General features: G+C 41.2%; 1 protein-coding gene across 3 annotated transcripts in view; it reads left to right on the forward strand.

The window, feature by feature from the left end:
- LOC122563035 (suppressor of tumorigenicity 7 protein homolog) overlaps window positions 1-20,288 on the forward strand; it is a 167,422-nt gene that overhangs the window by 131,859 nt on the left and 15,275 nt on the right. For all 3 annotated transcript variants that reach the window (XM_043716363.2, XM_087973441.1, XM_087973440.1), the window contains exons 12-13: window positions 9,719-9,869; window positions 13,954-14,046. In XM_043716363.2, coding sequence (XP_043572298.1) covers window positions 9,719-9,869; window positions 13,954-14,046 — 244 coding nt within the window. The remainder of the gene's footprint in view (window positions 1-9,718; window positions 9,870-13,953; window positions 14,047-20,288) is intronic.

A 20,288-nucleotide genomic window follows, 5' to 3' on the forward strand; every position in this document is an offset into this window, starting at 1 on the left:
CCTGGTCAGGACAGAGAGCTCCAGCCTTGTGTGACACTAGTTCTTTTTGAGCTGAATCCATATTCTCAGGTTGCCATCTTGGGATTTGAACTCACTTTTTCTGGATTGTCCAGCAACGTAGCCACTGCCATGGTACCTGTTCTGTCCTCATCTAGTGTTTACCTGGGTAGCCCTGAGGTAGTCATTAAGAATGGGGCTCTGGGCTGATTTTTAAACTCCCATCCAAGCCCACAGTGTACCTATTTATCTATACTCTTCTATGCATTCTTGGTACTGTTAGAGAAATCCTCACGCTGTACTTGCCACTGAGGATTATATAAGATGACAGCTATATTGAAAACAATCACAGTTAAAAATCACACAACACCAGGTTATAGTCTAACAGGTTTAATTGGAAGCACACTAGCTTTCGGAGCGACGCTCCTTCATCACCTAATTTTTAACTTTGTGCACCCCAGTCCAATACTGGCACCTTCAATCATGAAAACAATCACAGCAGCGAGTATTATGAAACCGTCACAATTGTTCACTAATAGGAAATCCATTGTCTTTACCTGGATTGGTCTGCATTTCTGGCCAGTCTATATATACTGTTCGAGGAATCCTCCAAGTGTCAGTCAGTGTTGTTAGAGGAATTCTTGCAGCATTAATTTGGCAGGTTGAAGGGATTTGACATGTACAGGTGTGTTTAGAGAGCAGCAAAACCTGGAAATAGATGATGTGTTTTTCTGTGTTAGTTCTGTTAATATGTTCAATCATCACCTGTCTTTTTCTGAAATATAATATTAACAACCTGTAATATTTTATGTCAGATTTACAGCATCTGTATTTTTCCTGGCATCTCTTCTGAAAGAGTTCATGAATATATTATTCTACTGATTAACTTGCCTTATTTTTCATATCCTAGGGATTAAAGCAGAGAAAGAGGCTCCAGAGAGTCTATTTTATGTTCATCATAAAACTTGTACCTAAAGTTACTACTGTAACTTGAAGGCTGGGATCAGGGCTGTCGTTGATATTTACTAATTTTAGAAATCATATTTCATTAAGAATTGTCTTAAGCAAGGTCTCCTTTTATAAAGTATGATGCACTCAGTTTAATTCTGTTAACATAGCAGCAATGCAGTAGCTGTTTACTTTTTGAATTTTAATTAACATCTGTTAGAACATTGACCCAGGCTGTTGTGTTTTTGTGTCTTTTACTTTTTCACTTTTTTTTTTCTAGTTTTGTACTCTTCTTGCATGTTGGGATTTGCTCTCTGAGGACTCTTTGCATAGAATGTACAGCATGTAAACATGCCATTCGACCCATCCACTCAATCCTGGTGTTTAGTTCCACATGAGCCATCTCCCATCCCTCTTCATCTAAACAGTGTATTTCTCCATTCTTTTCTTCCTCATGTGTGTAATTAGTTTTCCCTGAGATGCATTAACTAACAAATGGAGTTATTTGTCTCTATTACTCCATGTGGTAGCACTTTCCACCACTCAATTCCCTGTTGGATTTATTAGTAACTATGAGCTCCAATTCTATTCTTCCCCACAAGAGGAAACATTTCTCTACGTTTGCCCCATCAAAATTTCTGAAAGTTCTCCGTCAGGTCATCCCTCAACCCTCTCTTTTTGAGAGGAAAGAACTCCAGCCTGCTGGTCTTTGCTCATGCATGTATCTTTTCAGTTCTGATACCATCCTTGAAATTCATTTTGCACCTTCTGCAATGATTCAGTATCCTTTCTATAAAATAGTGCCTCAGCTAACTCAGTGCCTTGTTCCTTGCCACAAATCAGTGTGATCAGTTTGTATTTGAACCCTTGCAAGTTGCAATAATGTGTGTTTGAACCAATTTAATCCACCATAGAGTGCAAGTCAGTATTTCAGTGGGTAGGGAAATTTGGTCCGATTGGATGTGGGTCAGAGTATGTTTTGTGCAACTGGAAAAATATCAATTTCATGATCCCTACCCTGCCTTGTACATATTATATATTACCTGTCACTGTACTCTTTTTAATGGAATGAAAGTCAGCTATGAAGGAACGCGTAATGAGACACCCTACTGCTCACAGGCAGCAGAAGAACACTACTTGGTCAAACACTATCTTGCTAGGTGTTCCTTCAGTTTTTCCCCTCCTAAAGTAAATGTCTATTTATTCCTGACTTTTCAAGGATGTGAAAATAACACTGTCTGTAGGAGGTCGGAAGAAGTGGCCTTTAGAAGCCTCATTTAGTGACTTTAGCCATCTGTGGTAATAAGGCATAAAATAATGGAAGCAGCAGCCTTGAGAGTCAGTGAGGATTTGAGTGTCTCTAATCTTTAACAAATACAGCTGTTTCATTAAGTAGATATGAATGACTGTAACCTTGAAGGATCTATGTTTATTCCAATGTTGTACTGTGTGTGCTCGTCTCTCTCAATTACAGTGTAAGCAGAGAAAGCTAATTGCAGAGCAGAATTTCTGTGTGCATGACTGATCAAGCACTGCACGTCTTTATCCAAAAACAGGCTCAGACAGTGTCCCACCTCTCTGCGCCTTTAGGGGAAAAGGAGCTTATGTGAGAGAGATGTTTTAAATTGCTTTCTTTTTAAGAAAAAATATTTCTTGCATATACATGTGTATACACAATATTGTAAGACTTCTAAGTGTTTCCAGTTGAAATCCCTTTTGTCAAATGATTTCAGCGAATGTGTTTTTTTTTGCTTCTAATCAAATTGGTCACTGTAAAATTGACATTTCTGTAGTATTACAAATTCCGAGATTGAAGTACATGTTTCTCCTATGAAAGGACTCTTGAGGGAGAACTAGTATTTTGGAAAATAAGTTCCAAAATTGCCTCACTCGGGTGCTGTATTTTCTTTTTGCACAATTGTGCCTAATTAACCAAATCTGAGTTTTCTTTGGCTTCCGTTCACAAGAAAATGGCATAATACAGTCAAAGCCACAAGCACTGGAGAGCAGGTGAGGAGTCAGACCAGAGGTCAGGCATTCAGGAGAGCTTTCCCACAACAACTTAATGTCCGCCAGTGATCCTTGCTCTGTAAAACAGACTGAAGGGGGATTAGCCAGGATTAGTGTCAGTATTAGCCACCAGAGTGTAGGTCTTAATGCTCCAAGGGAACCTACTGAGGCAGTAAATCTACTTTATCTAAAGGGGATCTAAGAAACCTTGAGTGCATTCCTTCAGAAAATGAATCTGAAAACTTCTCAGTGTGAAAAACGGATTAGTAAATAATCCTATCGTTTGTGACATTTCCCAAAACAAGACGTATGGCTCAGAGCTGAAGTATCTGTTCCCCCTTGCCTCCCCCATTCCCTGGAGCAACTATTTGACAAATGTGTGTTCAGGTGAGCATCCCTCTAACTCAGCTGCATCTCTACCATGTTTGGAGTTGGTATCAAGAAACTTTGCAAATTGAAACAGCTAATTATCGGAATTAAGCCTGAAATGTGGTGCTTTGTTGTGCCATCCTGTGCAACTAATATCCTTTTATGGGAATGAAAGGCTTCTTGAAAGGATCAGGGTAGAATTTTATTCTTAAAATAAGTTAGTTATATGATGAGCAGTGGAATTACTCCCAAAACTTCTCTGTCTTTCTCCCCCCCCCCCCCCCCCCCTTCTAAAACCAACCTCTGACCACCAATCCCAATGCCTTCCAACATAAGGAGAATCAGGAGAACAGGATTGAGCGACATTGCACATTGAGTCTGCTGTGTCGGTCAGGACTATACCTCAGTCCTCAACTCTGGAAATCCTCCCCTGCTCTCTATTTCCTTTTAGAATCTACCTTTTGGCAAAATGTTTGTTTAACTGACCCAGCATTTCATCATGTGATTTGAACTTTACATTGACTCAATTTCAATGTTGACCATTCCTTGTATAGCACCTTTTAATATAGTTGAAGTTGCACCCTTAATTTGGTTCATCATCCCAAGAAAGTTGATGAAGCATGACCAAATACCATTAACACCAATAATCCAGAGAACGCTAGTTCAATTTGCTACTGTATTAGGCTCCATGGCAGTGCAAGAATTTGAATTTGGTTTAAAAATAATTAAATGATACGTGCAATAAAAAACTGGTCTCTTAAATAGAGTCTGTTGAATTGCTACAGAAGCTCTCTAATGTCCATTAGAGATTGAAGCCTGGTGTCCTTACCTGGTCTGCCCTGCAGGTGGACTCTAAACCAGTGTGAAAACTGCTCCAAAGAATAACATGATGTAAGGAGCAGGCCCAGAGAAGATCATCTTGGGGCAACTCTGGGTGTGCAATAAATCCCAGCCTTGCTGATGTTACCCTATCCTGAGTACAACTGGGCAAAAAAAAAAACCCTTTCATCTCTATAATGATTTGGAACTTGTAGGTAGTCAATAGTTCTTCACAGTTGATGTTTCCAGCATTGCACATCACTGTTAAAATTTGTCTGTGATTGGTGTTCTTATTGTGGAAGAATTTTGTTGACCCTGCTTTGCCAGTTTCTTCTGAGAGTTTGGGTACCAATTGCCCTTCAGGCTCTTTGTGTTCCTTTGGTTTGGAAATATGTGAATTTGCTAAGGGTTCAATTTGTTCCTCATTTCTGACGTTGTTGTGTGAAATCTGCAAAAGGCAAGGTAGGCCAGATTGGGAATGTGTTGATGTATGGATTGTTCATGACCTGGTGATGTAAAAAGAGACTTGACAGAAGCTTTCAAAATTATGGAAGGGTTTGATTGGGTGGGTTTGATTGGGTGAAGAAGCATTTCATTGGATGCATTAAAGGAGAAGCTTGGTGCAGTTTGGAGGATGCCTGTCAAAAAAGACAAAGGCTCTTTGGGACTATAAATCAATAGTATATTGTGATTAGGTTGAATGACCTTGTTCTGTACTGTACTTTCTTTGTAAATGTAATCCAGTAATGAGCTGTAGGATATTGAATTGCAGACCAGGCTTGAAGGGGTAAATGGCTGCCTTCTGCTCCGATTTTCGAAATTTTGCTGCCTTCATAGAAATAATCTTAATCACTACTGTCCTCCCTACCTCAAACCATTGGTGGTTTTGAAGGAAGCATTGTATCAGAGAGTGCTGCAGGTATCATAACTTTAATAGTGGCCTCCAAACTAATGATGTCATGGTATCTTTGGAGTTTGCCTTCTGCATGGACCCCTTTTTAATAAGACAGTTGCTGGTGTGGATTTGACATCAGGCCTGTGTTTGCCCATTGGTATTCCTGCACAGCTGAAATCTTTCAGCAACTTCCAAATTGCAGTTGGTGAGAGGGTCGTTCTTTTCACAGACCCTACACTCTGAGGGTGGTTCAGTGGTTAGCACTGCTGCCTCACAGCACCAGGGTCCCAGGTTCAATTCCAGCCTCGGGCAACTGTCTGTGTGGAGTTTGCACATTCTCCCCGTGTCTGTGTGGGTTTTCTCCGGGTGCTCCGGTTTCCTCCCGCAGTCCAAAGATGTGCAGGTCAGGTGAATCGGCCATACTAAATTGCCCATAGGTTAGGTGCGTTAGTCAGAGGGGAAAAGGGTCTGGGTGGGTGACTCTTTGGAGGGTCAGTGTAGACTTGCTGGGCTGAAGGGCCTGTTTCCACACTGTAGGGAATCTAATCTAATCTAATCAATGCGAGCCACAATGCATTTTAATTGATAACTGAATACTGAGTTGCCTAATGCCGTTTTTACGGGACCTTGAGATCTTGTTTGGATAATTGATGTTTGGATAATCAAGGTTGTACTGTGCAGCAGCAACATAATATTAACAATTGCTCAGTTGTCAGAAGGCTGTGGATTCAAGCCACAGTCTTGAGGACATAATCTGGCCTGACACTTGAGAGCAGCACTGCGGGAGTTGTGCACTCAGAGGTACCATCCTTCCAATTCTCCCATGGCACTGCTATTGAAAGAAGAGCTGGAGAGTTCTCCTAATGTCCTGGTCAACTTTTAATCCTTTACTGATAGCAGTAAAAGAAATTATTTTCTCATTTATCTTGGTGAAACACTTCTGCAACTGTTAGCTTGTGTGTTTCCTAAATTACAACTGAGGCAAGAGTTCAAGCGTGGCTCATTTATTGTGAAGTGATTTGGGGCTTGCAAAGTATTCTCTAAATGCATGTTTACTGTCTCAATCCTCCTGGTTTGACCTACAGTATTTCTTCTGTACCTCCTTTGAAATTGTCGCTTTGCAGAACCTCTGCAGCATGTTGAAAGGAAGTTTGTATTGTTTCACTTACAAAAATAAAGAACGCCCAGATCAATAACCTTTTTTTTCTCTTCACTGAAGCTGACTAATAATCTGTTCATGTTGCAGATTTGAAACTTTGTCAGTTTTATTATTCCGTTTAGATTATTGTAACAGTTTTGGGACAGAGAGTATAATTTTCTGGGCTCCTTCCTATCAGAAAGATGTTGTGAAACTTGAAAGGGTTCAGAAAAGATTTACAAGGATGTTGCCAGGGTTGGAGAATTTGAACTATAGGGAGAGGTTGAACAGCCTGGGACTGTTTTCCCTGGAGAGTTGGAGGCTGAGGGTTGATCTTAGGTTTGTAAGATCATGAGGGGCGTGGTGGGGGCGTCCAGAATTAGAGAGCAGAGGTTTAGGGTGAGAGGGGAAAGATATTTTCTAATTAGAATTAGAGACCTAAGGGGCATCTTTTTTACACAGAGGATGGTACGTGTATGGAATGAGCTGCCAGAGGAAGTGGTGGAGACTAGTACAATTGTATAATTTAAGAGGCATCTGGATAAGTATATGAATAGGAAGGGTTTAGAGGGATATGGGCTGGGTGCTGGCAGGTGGGACTCGATTGGGTCGGGATATTTGGTCGGCACGACAAGTTGGAGTGAAGAGTCTGTTTCCGTGCTGTACATCTCTATGACTCTGAATCAGATTTTGTGATGACATTTGATGGTATCAACAAGGAGAAGTTATCTTCAACTTGTAGAATTATTGATAACTTGGGAGTCAAATTAAAATGTTTCCTGAGAGTATAGAATTGAGGTCAGAAAAATGTTGTGTATATTCTACAAGTTTAGAACCTTTCTTGACAAAGGGAGTTCGAGATGGAGAGATTACCGCAAAAAGAAAAATCTGTCTGACATTCTGATACAGACTTGGCCAACAGAAGGATCGCATCGGAGCATTCAATGTTTAACTGCAAAAATTAAATTGCTGGTACATTACTGTCATTTAAAGCACAGTAAGGATATTTATAGTGTTTGCGGTGATTTAGATGGTAGTACTCTCATCTCTAAGCCTTCAGTTTCTGATCAAGTGGGCCGAAGAATGGCAGATGGAGATTAATTCTGATAAATGCAAAATGCTACATTTTGGTAAGACGAACCAGGGACAAGACTTAAACAGTTAATGGTAGTGCCCCTGAGTGTGTTGTCGAGCCACAAGATTTTAGGGCTGCAGATATGTAGTTCCTTGGAAGCAGCATCACAGGCAGCAAAATGGTGAAGAAAGCATTTAGTACGTTTGACTTCATCAGTCAGAGCATTGAGTACAGGAGTTGGGACATGTTCTAGGAGTAGACGACATTTGGAGTACTGTGTACAATTCTGGTCGCTCTGCTATAGAAAGGATGTTATTAAACTGGAAAGGGTACACAGAAGATTTACAAGGATGTGACCAAGACAGGAGTGTGTAAGTTATAATGCGAGACTGGATAGGCTGGGACATTTTTCCCTGGATCATAGGTGGCTGAGGAGTGACCTTGTAGAGGCTTGTAAAATCATGAGGGACACAGATAAGGTAAATAGCCAAAATCTTTTTCCCAGGAGGGGGAGTCCAAATCTAGAGGGCATAGGTTTCAGGTGAGAGGGAGCATGTTTAAAAAGGACCTGAGTGACAACCTTTTCACACAGAAGGTGGTGCATATAACAGGCAGCTGAAGGAAGTGATAGCAGTGAGTACAATTACAGCATTTAAAAGGTATTTGGGCTGGTACATGGATAGGAAACATTTAGAGAGATATAGGCCAAATGCACGCAAATGGGACTAGATCAAGAAACTTGGCCGAGTTGGACCAAAGGGTCTGTTTCTGTGCTGTATGACTCTGATTCAAGGCTCCCTCCAGGACCGAAATCAAGGCTAATGCTCCCTGTGCTGTATTGAGGGAGTTCTGCACAGTCTGAAGGGTCATTTATCAAATGGCAGAACCACCATGTGCCTCTGCAATGGATACAAAAGATTCCTTAGCACTGTTTTCAAGAGCAGAGGAATTATCATGAGAGTGCTAGACAATTGTTATCCCTCTTAGCTTAAAAATGTGTTGCTGGAAAAGCGCAGCAGGTCAGGCCCTCCTCATTCCTGAAGAATGGCTTATGTCCGAAACATCGATTCTCCTGCCCCTTTGATGCTGCTTGGCCTGCTGCGCTTTTCCAGCAACACATTTTTAAGCTCTGATCTCCAGCATCTGTAGTCCTCACTTTCTTCTAGTTGATTTTAACCTACTGCGAATCCTCTTGCAAGGATGCCTTCCTTGCCTTGAAGAAGCTCTCCTCCTCCCTCTACAAGGATCTCAGCGAGTCTCTCTCTCACTGCACCCCCCAGGTCAAAAACACACCCTCCTCATTCCTGAAGAAGGGCTTTTGCCCGAAACGTCGATTCTCCTGCTCCTTTGATGCTGCCTGACCTGCTGCACTTTTCCAGCAACACATTTTTAAGCTCTGATCTCCAGCATCTGCAGTCCTCACTTTCTCCTAATTGTTATCCCTCAGCAACTTCATAAATACAGATTACCTGATCATTGTCAGATTGGGAGCTTGCTGTGCACAAATTGACTGTTGTTTCTGACATTACAACAGTGACTGCACTTTTTGAAAGTATTGGTTGTAAAGAATTGAGATATCTAAAGTTGTGAAAAGTGCAGTGTAAATGCAAGCTTTTTTAAATACATGTACTTGCATATATATATATATCGTACCCTCAACACATTGCACTACTCTGCATTCCCACATGTATATAATTTGTAAAGTTTATAAGCCTTGAGGTCTTCGCTCCAGTATGGAAATTGGCAACGCATTTGCAATCTCTTAAATATTTAGGTTTGGGATCGTTGCCCATACCTTGTTACCTGTTTTTTAACTTGTATCCAAAGGTTATAGGATTAGTCAAATGTAGATCCACTGTCTTAAATTTCTATCACAAAAGAACTACAACTTAATAATTACTTGTGAACAAGAAAATCTGTGGATTGTGCAGCGAAAATCAAGTTTGCAGGGCTATATAGCTCTTCTTGTTGGTGCTGTGTTGTTTCATGAGGTCAGAGACATTATTGTGAAAATTACCAGTTCTAGCTGGCATCCCAGAGCACCTTTGGAGGGAAGAGCAAGAGCTTCTAAAACAAGCTAAGCAGGAGAAATGGGATAGATCGAAGAATACAAGAGGAGGGGAGGAATAATGGGTCATGAATGGGAGAGGTCCAAAGGCAAAAGGGTGAGAGTTTCGCAACTACAGAATTGATTTCGTATTGCACGACATTTCTGATCATATAATAAATAACTAATTTGTGTGCAAGTTGGTCATTGCACATAGGCATGGTGTGAGAAATTAGAAAAAGTAAACTTTTAACCTTAATGCTCTTTGACACCTGAAATTACGCTTCTTCCTGTTTGAAAAAAATTTTTGCTGTCCCCAAATTTGTAAAATCTGTTGTACTCATTTATATTATCTATCTTTTGTTCTTCTTAACAACTAATCAGTTTTTAAAAATCTTTTCCCATTTTTTTTTCCTTCAGTATTTACTAGAAATGAAAAGTTTAATTTTACCACCAGAACACATTCTGAAGCGGGGAGACAGTGAAGCAATAGCATATGCTTTCTTTCACCTTCAACACTGGAAGAGGGTAGAGGGGGCCCTTAACCTATTGCACTGTACGTGGGAAGGCAGTAAGTATCCTTTTGCTGTTCATGTCAAAGCTCACTAACCTAATTCAAAGTGATTTTCGAGTGATCTTGTTTAATTGGATGGTCTGAACACTCTGAGTCTCATGCTGTTTTTATAATGAAGATTAACAAGAATGTGAAGGGTTTCCCTGAGTTTTAGATCTCGAGCTGATGTGATTATTTCCTAGCATGTGATTCTTTATTGGGAGATTTGTTGAGAATAATCTTGGATCAAGGCTTCCGAGACCTTTATTTGGCCTAAAAGAAAGTATTGAGCAGCATTTTACTTTTCACACTGCTCTTGTTGGTTGTTTACATTTTAATGGCAATATTTATGAGGTTGCAGTTGATCTGAGGATTTGTATATGCTGTCTTTGAGCTAGGAATAAAAGCATAGATAAAATCAACATAGAGTCTTCATAGAAATGTTTGGCCAATTATGCTTTTGCCAGTGGTCATTCCATGTTGAACGTTACTAACTTCAGCCCTGCTTTCCGTGTTGTACTCTCAATCTCTAGTTTGCAAATCTAGTAGAATAACCATTAACCTACTGTTACCCAGAAGGTGATAGAATTGTCAAATACACTGGGAAATACATTGAGATCCCACCCTGTCATTTAGCTGCTTCAAGAAGTACAAATAATATCCAGCGAAGTCTTTGCTAGGATTTGGGAGAGGAGCGGGTGAGGAATGTGTGAACCTCTTGTCCAGTGATTCTTGGTAATAAATCTTGGTTATAAGGATGAATGTATGGGTATTGTAATGTATTAGTTACATGACTGAATTAATAGGACTAATAATCTGGATGTTTTGAGTTCAAAACCTATTCCAGTCTGAGAATTTCAATTTTATTTATTTTCCATGCACAGGGTTTGATATGGTAAAAGTGACTGTGATTGATGTAAGACCCACATATATATATGATAACCAAGCTGTCTTCCTTAGTTAGACTTGCCTATATATGAATGTCGTTCGAAATTAGTGTGGTTGACACTTTGCTATCTGAAATTTTTAGAGTACATGCATAGGACCAGGATTTAAAAAGAAAGAACTCGAATTTATACAATGATTTTGGGCCTCAGCAGACTTTACAACAAATGAAGTAATTCAGAATTGCAGTGAAACATGTCCACTAATTTGCACACCAAAAGGTCCAAATGACAATAATGAGCAGATTAAACTGTTTCAGAGATGTTAATTTTAACAAAACTACTGGCTGGCGCAACTTCCCTGCTTTTTTTCTTTTTGAATAGCATGAATCATTGGAGGTGAAATTGGACGTCACACTACGTGTTTTCTCAGCCTGTGACGACTTATGTCATCAGATAGGAAGTGAATTTCAACAGAATCCTACTTTACTCAATGTTGAATGAACCCTCTTTTTAAGTGTGATCTGATGGCATTAGCAGGATGAAAAAACTGTGACAATACAATACTTAAAAGCTGGGTTCACAATCTCTCCAATTACTTAGCTCTCCCCTTTCTTCATTGCAAATAAATCATCGTAAACCAGTGTTGGTCATTCGGTCCCATCAGCACCTCAACATTCTTTTACCACTCTTCTTCACATAAACACACTCTGTTTCCTTCCTGTACACAAAGCCCAAGGGCACTGTAAACATGGGCCTCAGAAATTTGATTAAAGGCAGTTTCAGCTGGCTGGGTGATGGGAGGGTGCATAATTGTGTCTTGGAGGATGGTGAGTTGTTTTAGAATGCGAATTTCATTGCCGTTTATTCTCAATCTTAATGACTGGTAATCAGGCGCTGTAAAAGCTGGAGGGATTTCTTTAGGATAGATTAGGTTTATTGGGTGGTATTTAGTACATGCTACAGATGCATTTTGTCTGATGTGCATTTGTTGCCATTTTGTTATAATCGCATGTATTGACTGAAATAAATTTATGTTCAGTGAATAAATTAGAAAGGTGTGTTTTGCATTCTGATTGATCTAAAACATAACCAAGCAATTGAGTCCAGATTTTTCCTCTACTGAGAAACCACTAAATACTTGCTCAGAGTAAAACCTGTTTCCATAAATATCGGTCATTGTAATCTGCAGATGATGCATTAGCTGGGTTTTATTTGGGATACAGAGACTTGGAAATTTAAAACAATTTCTTCAGTTTCTTTACAGTATATTCTGAACAGTGCAAAGTAGACTCTTAACAGATGTACAGAGAAAAGAAAGATAACTGAAAATATGCAGCAAGTCAACCTGAAAGAAGAAGAAACTATTTTGACTGAGGAAACCTTTCTGTTTAATTTGTGTTCAACATTGGCTCCTTTTATCCAAGTGCCTCAAACTTCTTGACCTTATTTTTAAAGCCCTCCAAGGTTTTGCCCTCCTCCAACCCACATAACCCCCCTCCCAACGTTTCCATTATTGGTAAGGAGTGTGTTCCAGGACTTGGGATTGATATCAGGTTCCCAGTGTGGACTGTGTGAGATTTTGAAGGGCATCTCGCCAGTGGCAGTATTCGCTTGTGTCTGCTGAGATTGTAGGATTGGAAGTCGCTAGTTGCATCTGGTTGTAGAACTGCTTAAGTTAATGTGTGAAAGGAGAGAAGTTTATGCTTACTCTGCACAGTTTGTACCCATTAGTTCAATTGTTCTGTTTATTAAGTGAGATCATTAGTGCTAGGGGTTTGTGTGCTTTTCCAATGTGGCACCTCAAACATTCCCAAGCAAGAACAGCTCGTGTTAACACCTGTCTGATGGAATTCAGAGAGGGTGGGGGAGGGGGGGGGCATTCTTTGGCTATATCATTTGATTAAATTACATGGGTAATGTTAAATAAACTCATCATTTGACAAGAAGAGGATAGGTTCTTCTGCCCTGGCTAAAACCATTCCTCAACAAATGTCCCCTAATAAACCAGATTGTGGGATCTTGCTGTTTGGAAAATAACAACTTTGGAAGTAAGGTCATTGTTATGATGGTTTCTGTTGATGGGCCTACCTTGAATGAGCTGCCGAATGGTCCTTTAGGTATGAAGTAAAGGAAGCAGCTGAGGTCTGGGCAGTATATACATAGGTCACATAAAATTGGAGTAGACATAGAGAAGCTGCAAAACAATTTCGGGCAATGATAAAATTAACAAGACTTATAATTGATTTTAACGTTGAGTTGAGATCCTGGAGAGTGTTGCCAAACAAAGTGACCTTGGGGTGCAGGTTCATAGTTCCTTGCAAGTGTAGTTGCAAGTAGACAGGAAGGTGAAGAAGGCATTTGGTACGCTTGCCTTTATTGGTCAGTGCATTTAACTTTTGGCATTGAGAGGTCATAGCACAGCTATACAGGACATTGGTTAGGCTACTTTTGGAATACTGTGTTCAGTTCTGGTCTCCCTACTATAGGAAAGATGTGAAACTTGGAGGGGTTCAGAAAAGATTTACAAGGATGTTGCCAGGGTTGGAGCGTTTGAGCCATAAGGGGAGGCTGAACAGGCTGGGGCTATTTTCTCTGGAGCATCAGAAGCTGAGGGGTGACTTCATAGAAGTTTATAAAATCATGAGGGGCATGGATAGGGTGGATGGACAAGGTTTTTTTTGTAGGGTAGGGAAATCTAAAACTAGAGGGTTTAAGAGGAGTGGGAAAAGATTTAAAAGGGACCAAAGGGGCAACTTTTTCACATAGAGGGTGGTGCGTACATGGAAGAACTGCCAAGGGAGGTACAGTTACAATATTTAAAATGCATCTGGATGGATGGATGAATGAGAAGGGTTTAGAGGGATATGGTCCAAATGCTAGCAAATGGGACTAGATTAATTTAAGATACCTGATCGGCATGGATACCACAAAAGGTCTATGTCCATACTATACATCTCTATGACTGTCCAATTTCATCCGGTTATGTAGATGCTATTCCTTCAGCACCTCTCAGACATATGTAGCACTTACAAAGCTTACATTGTCTGACGGTCAGTTATTTAAAGCGAGAACCATTTATTTTGTTATAATTGCTAGTACGTAGGATCCCACATAGAGAGAACCATTCACTGTGGAGACCTCTGCATTGCTGGAACATCTGTGGTTTATTACAGTGAATACCGTGTATCTTATCTGTGTTACTGTTCTCCTTTCAGCTTTTCGAATGATCCCCTATCCCTTGGAGAAAGGTCATCTTTTCTATCCATATCCCAGCTGCACAGAAACAGCAGATCGAGAGTTACTACCATGTATGTTCCATGATCTAATCTTTTATACCTTGATGACAAATGTTTCTTTTCTATTCCGTTAAATTAAACCTTGAATAAAGTTTGTAAAAAGTAACTGACATGCTTTCGTAGAAGGTGTTATGTTTCTACTCCACCTGCTGTTACCTCCGCTTCTGCCCTTCATGCTTGTATAATCTCAAGGCTCAATTTATCAAATATTCCCCAGCTACTTCCACCTCTGCAAGCTGCTACTCATCCAGAATGCTCCAAACTTTTTTTTTCTCATCTCTGAAATGCCCAACTGTCCTATCACTCATCCCTCCCACTGCCACATGTGCAGAATGTGTATGTAATCCTGGTCAGTGCTTCCAGTGTGATACTGAGTGAATGCTACACTGTTGAAGGTGCTAGCTTTTAAATTAAATGTTGAAGACTTTTTTTTCTTTCTTTCTTTCCCCCTTTCTCTCGCTTTCTTTCTTTCTTTCTTTCCTTTCTTTCTTTCTTTCTTTCCTTCTTTCTTTCTTTCTCTCTCTTCTTTCTTTCTCTCCTTTCTCTCTTTCTCTCTCTCTTCTTTCTTTCTCTCTCTCTCTCTCTCTCTCATGCTCTCCCTCCTCTCGCTCTCCTTCCTCTCGCTCTCCTTCCTCTCGCTCTCCTTCCTCTCGCTCTCCTTCCTCTCTTTCACTCTCCTTCCTCTCTTTCGCTCTCCTTCCTCTCTTTCGCTCTCCTTCCTCTCTTTCGCTCTCCTTCCTCTCTTTCGCTCTCCTTCCTCTCTTTCGCTCTCCTTCCTCTCTTTCGCTCTCCTTCCTCTCTTTCGCTCTCCTTCCTCTCTTTCGCTCTCCTTCTCTCGCTCTTTCGCTCTCCTTCTCTCGCTCTTTCGCTCTCCTCTCGCTCTTTCGCTCTCCTTCTCTCGCTCTTTCGCTCTCCTTCTCTCGCTCTTTCGCTCTCTTTCTCTCGCTCTTTCGCTCTTTCTCTCGCTCTTTCGCTCTCCTTCTCTCGCTCTTTCGCTCTCTTTCTCTCGCTCTTTCGCTCTTTCTCTCGCTCTTTCGCTCTCCTTCTCTCGCTCTTTCGCTCTCTTTCTCTCGCTCTTTCGCTCTTTCTCTCGCTCTTTCGCTCTCTTTCTCTCGCTCTTTTGCTCTCTTTCTCTCGCTCTTTCGCTCTCTTTCTCTCGCTCTTTCGCTCTCTTTCTCTCGCTCTTTCGCTCTCTTTCTCTCGCTCTTTCGCTCTCTTTCTCTCGCTCTCTCGCTCTCTTTCTCTCGCTCTCTCGCTCTCTTTCTCTCGCTCTCTCGCTCTCTTTCTCTCGCTCTCTCGCTCTCTTTCTCTCGCTCTCTTTCTCTCTCTCTCCCCCTTTCTCTCTCCCCCTTTCTCTCTCTCTCTCTCTTTCTCTCGCTCTCTTTCTCTCTTTCGCTCTCTTTCTCTTTCTCCCTCTCCTTCGCTCTCTTTCTCTTTCGCTCTCTTTCTCTTTCGCTCTCTTTCTCTTTCGCTCTCTTTCTCTTTCGCTCTCTTTCTCCCGCTCTCTTTCTCCCGCTCTCTTTCTCCCGCTCTCTTTCTCCCGCTCTCTTTCTCCCGCTCTCTTTCTCCCGCTCTCTTTCTCCCGCTCTCTTTCTCCCGCTCTCTTTCTCCCGCTCTTTCGCTCTCTCTCTCTTTCTCTCTCTCTATTTCTCCCTTTCGCTCTCTCTCTCTCTCTCTCTCTCTTTCTTTCTTTCTTTCTTTCTTTCTTTCTTTCTTTCTTTCTTTCTCTCTCTCTCTCTCTCTCTCTCTCTCTCTCTCTCTCTCTCTCTCTCTCTCTCTCTCTCTCTCTCTCTCTCTCTCTCTCCCTCTCTCTCTCTTCCTCTCTCTGCCTTTTTCAATCCAATGGTGCTGGTTCTGAGAAAAAGCAGGAATGTTCACCATTCTTTCAAACGGCACCCTCCCCTTAACCAGCACCAAAAACTAATGCAAATTAGCTGGTCCTTCATCTCTTGGTTATTTGTGGTATCTTGAGTGTCAAATTGACTGCTGTGTTTATTTGCCTAACATTAAAAACTACGCTTTTTGATAGTAATTAATTAGCTGCAGAGGAAATCTGTGGATATGAATAGAGTTCTGTAAGTGAAAGTTCTTTCTGTGTTTGTGAGTTGCACTTTTCTGATGATTTTTGTCCCCCAGTAACTCATGAATAAATTCCTTGTCTCCTGAGTTGCATCACTGGCAGTCTGCATTGTTAAACATGGCATCCCTGTCCTCTGATACTTTATTATTTACTCCCCCCAGCTTTGCCACCTTTCTTTTTGCTTTTACAAGTCTTTTCCAGCTCAGTATTTGAGTCTTTGCTACAACCTTTCCACTCCAACCCCTGCCCCTCTGTTAGAGAGAGAGACACACTCACTCTACAATTTTGTAATATTGAAATATAAAATTGTTTTGATTAAAATTTAAAATTAGGATTATAGGCTCATAATTTCCTGAAGCAATGACTGAAAGGCAAAGAAAAATGGTTTACTTTTGCAGGTTTTAGCTTTGAACTTTTCTCCTGTAATTAGGTCAAAAATGTGCAGACAATTCCCATTGAAAATTCCTGGCATACTGCAGAGTAAAATGGTTCACAGTTTTACTGTTGTGCAAATAAATTTAAAATTACAATCAGTCAAGCTAAGTGATAATTTTAATCACTCATTGAGTAAGGTAAGATTCAGGTGCCCTTCATAATACTTAAGTTATTTTAATGGCTTATTGTATTATTATGAAGCTTAAAATCTGTGCCTTATCAGTGTGGGAGCTTTGGTTCTGTGCTTCAGCTTGGAAAGGAATTGCTTCAGGGCACAGGTACAAATTCCAACAGAGACCAGGAGGCCTTGGTATTCAGTGTGCTGAATTTGCTTAACTCTCCAGCTCGGCATACAAGGTTTCTATTTGGTTTTACTTGTACGCTGTAATCCTAGTTAAGGTCTGTTTTCCCTCTGTTTGTGTATGGTGGTTGGAAGAATGCATGTGTTTGTCTGTTGAAGCGGTTTGATGTGTCTGAGGGTGATCCTTGCAGGCATCTACAGAAGTGCATCATGGGATTGTGATTTACCATTTCTGAGCAGTTGATGCTTCAGGAAGAAGTAAATTCCTACCTGAGACATTGGGTCAAACGGTCACTCGATTAAGATGATCTCATTGCTCAGATGAAGCACCCCAAGGGGGCTGATTGCTTTCGAAAAGAACCGCCCCAGCTCTTTACAGTTTAATTACTTCCATAAAGGAGCATTGCTTCTCAGCTTGTCAATTCTGCCCAGCCTGTGGGAATTGGGTCCGATTTACAGCTCTGCAGCAGTTTTGCCCAACTGGTCTCTACTGGTGTTTCTGCTCCATGCACAGCTCATCTCACCCTACCTCACGTTTTACCATCAGCATGACACTCTACTCTTTCCTTATGGGGGCAGATGGTGGTGTAGTTCCTATGTCACAATGAGTTAACACGAAGATCAGGTTAATGCTCTGGGGTCATGAGTTCAAATCCCACCACAGATGCTGATGAAAGTTCAAGTTAAGAAATAAAAGCTGGAATACAAAGGTAGTTTCAGTAAGGATGACCGCAACAGCTATTATCAGTAATTGAGAGAACTTGTCTCATTCACTCACTGATGCCCTTTAGGGAGGGAAATCTTCTATCCTTACCTAATGTATCAAAGTGACAGCAGTGTGGTTAACTCTGAACTGTCATCTGAAATGGCCCAGTAAGCCCCTCAGTTCAAGGGCCGTTAGGGATGGATAATGCCCATGTTCCATGTAGAAGTTTTCAAGCCCCCCTTAAATGCATCCCTATCTGACTTGAGTATATCCATACGAAGCTGAAAATGTGTTGCTGGAAAAGTGCAGCAGGTCAGGCAGCATCCAAGGAGCAGGAGAATCGACGTTTTGGGCATGAGCCCTTCTTCAGGAATAAGGAAAGTGTGCCAAGCAGGTTAAGATAAAAGGTAGGTACTTGGGGGAGGGGCGTTGGAAATGCGATAGGTGGAAAGAGGTTAAGGTGAGGGTGATAGGCCGGAGTGGGGGTGGGGGCGGAGAGGTCGGTCAGGAAGAGGATTGCAGGTTAGGAAGGTGGTGCTGAGTTCGAGGGTTGGGACTGAACTCAGTCATAAGCTGGGTTCACAGCAACACATTTTCAGCTCTGATCTCCAGCATCTGCAGTCCTTACTTTCTCTGATATCCATACGAAACAGAGTTCCATATTTTAACCGCAGCCTGAGTGAAGAAAATTGGAAATGTGGCAGGCTACCACCCAGTTTAAAAAATACCAACAATTCTGGCAGCTGTATTGCTTCCTCCTCTTCTGTACACAATTACAGTCATAAGCTGGGTTGAAAATTGAAATTATAATGTAGATCACTTAATCCTGTTATTTTCAACATAAGAACAACACTTAAAAGAACTGAAAGGGAAGTGTCCAACCTTTTTTTTCAGTTAGATTAGATTCCCTACAGTGTGGAAACAGGCCCTTCAGCCCAACAATTCCACACCGACCCTCCGAAGAGTAACCCATCCTTCTCTGACTATGTACCTATCACTATTTGCAATTTAGCATGGCCAATTCACCTGACCTGCACATCTTTGGACTGTGGGAGGAAACCGGAGCACCCGGAGGAAACCCACGCAAACACTGGGACAATGTGCAAACTCCACACAGACAGTCACCTGAGGCTGGAATTGAACCTGGGACCCTGGTGCTGTGAGGCAGCGCTGCTAACCACTGAGCCACCATGCTGCTTTTAATTGAATGGATGGGGAAATGACAGTAAAACATTCAGTTTCTTCTTGATGGATCTGAACACCACAGTCTTCTCTCTAAATTTTCCCAATTGCTTAGGATGATAGGATGCCCTATCACAGAATGGGACCAGTTACGGTGCCTGTGTCTGCTCATTGAAGAGCTTGACCACTCGCTTTTTGAAAAAAAAACAAGTAAACTATTCAAGCTTGGGTTTTTGCTCTTCTCTCTTTTAAAAAAATGATCAGATCTCAATAACCTGGTAGAAGTCACTAAAGTTAAGACTGTGCTTGATAAGTTTGGCATTGAGGTGATCTTTCCACTTCAAGGAGTTCAGAATTAGTAGTAGTAAATATAAAACAATGAGTAATAAATCAAACAGGGAATTTAAGAGCAATTCTTTATTTGAGGAATGGTGCGAATGTGAAACTTGTTACCAGGTATAATTGTTCAGGTTAGTGCATTAAATGGAAAGCCCAATTCTACATGTTGGGCAAGTGAATAGAATAGGATGAGAGGAAGTAGAGTAGGAAAGAGTAGGTTCTGTATCGTAAATTCCAGATAATTAATCCATTTCCTTTTATTACCGCCACTGTTATTCTGACCAAGTTTATATTCATGCCAAAATAACTGTATTAAACAAAATATGCACGACCTTTGTTGATTTATCTTAAATTTATATGATATAGCTACTGACGAGAGGAAATTATCCCTATTCATCTTATCAAAGCCCTTCATTATCGACCAATAGCACAATAATAGGTGGATGGGCAGGTAGTGTTGGGGAAACAGGGAAGCTGCAGAAGGACTTGTAGGCTAGGAGAACAGGCAAAGGAATGGCAGATGGAATACATTGTGGGGAAAATGGGAGGTAATGCTCTTTATTAGGAAGAATAAAGGTGTAGACTGTTTTCTAAACTAGGAAAGGCTTCAGAAATCTGAAGCACAAAGGTTAACATGAAGGTTCAACTGACCATTACGAAAGCAAATGCAATATTTGCATTCATTCCAAGAGAACTAGAAATCAAGAGCAGAGGTGTACTGTGGAGGCTGTATAAGGCTCTGGTCAGACAGCATTTGGAGTATTGGGAGCAATTTGAGCTACATATCTAAGAAACGATGAGCTGGCCTTGGAGAGAGTCCAGAGGAGAAAGTGAGGTCTGCAGATGCTGGAGATCAAAGTTGAAACTTTATTGCTGGAACAGCACAGCAGGTCAGGCAGCATCCAGGGAACAGGAGATTCGACGTTTCGGGCACAGGCCCTTCTTCAGGAAAGGGAGTCCAGAGGAGGTTTACAAAAATGATCTCAGGGGTGACAGACTTGACATCTGAGGATTCTGGGTCTATACTCATGGAGTTTAGAAAAGTGGAGGGAGAATCTGCTTGAAACTTTCAGAATACTGAGGGGCCCAGGTAGAGTGGATGTGGTCAAGATGTTTCCAGTAGTTGGAGAGACGAGGACCCGAGGACATATTCTGAGTGAAGGCATGACCCTGTAGAACTGAGATGAGGAGGAATTTCTTCAGCCAGAGCA

Source organism: Chiloscyllium plagiosum, unplaced genomic scaffold (assembly GCF_037043375.1).
Source record: "Chiloscyllium plagiosum isolate Xiang-an unplaced genomic scaffold, Cpla_swu_hap1 HiC_scaffold_26, whole genome shotgun sequence".
NCBI classification, from domain to species: domain Eukaryota; kingdom Metazoa; phylum Chordata; class Chondrichthyes; order Orectolobiformes; family Hemiscylliidae; genus Chiloscyllium; species Chiloscyllium plagiosum.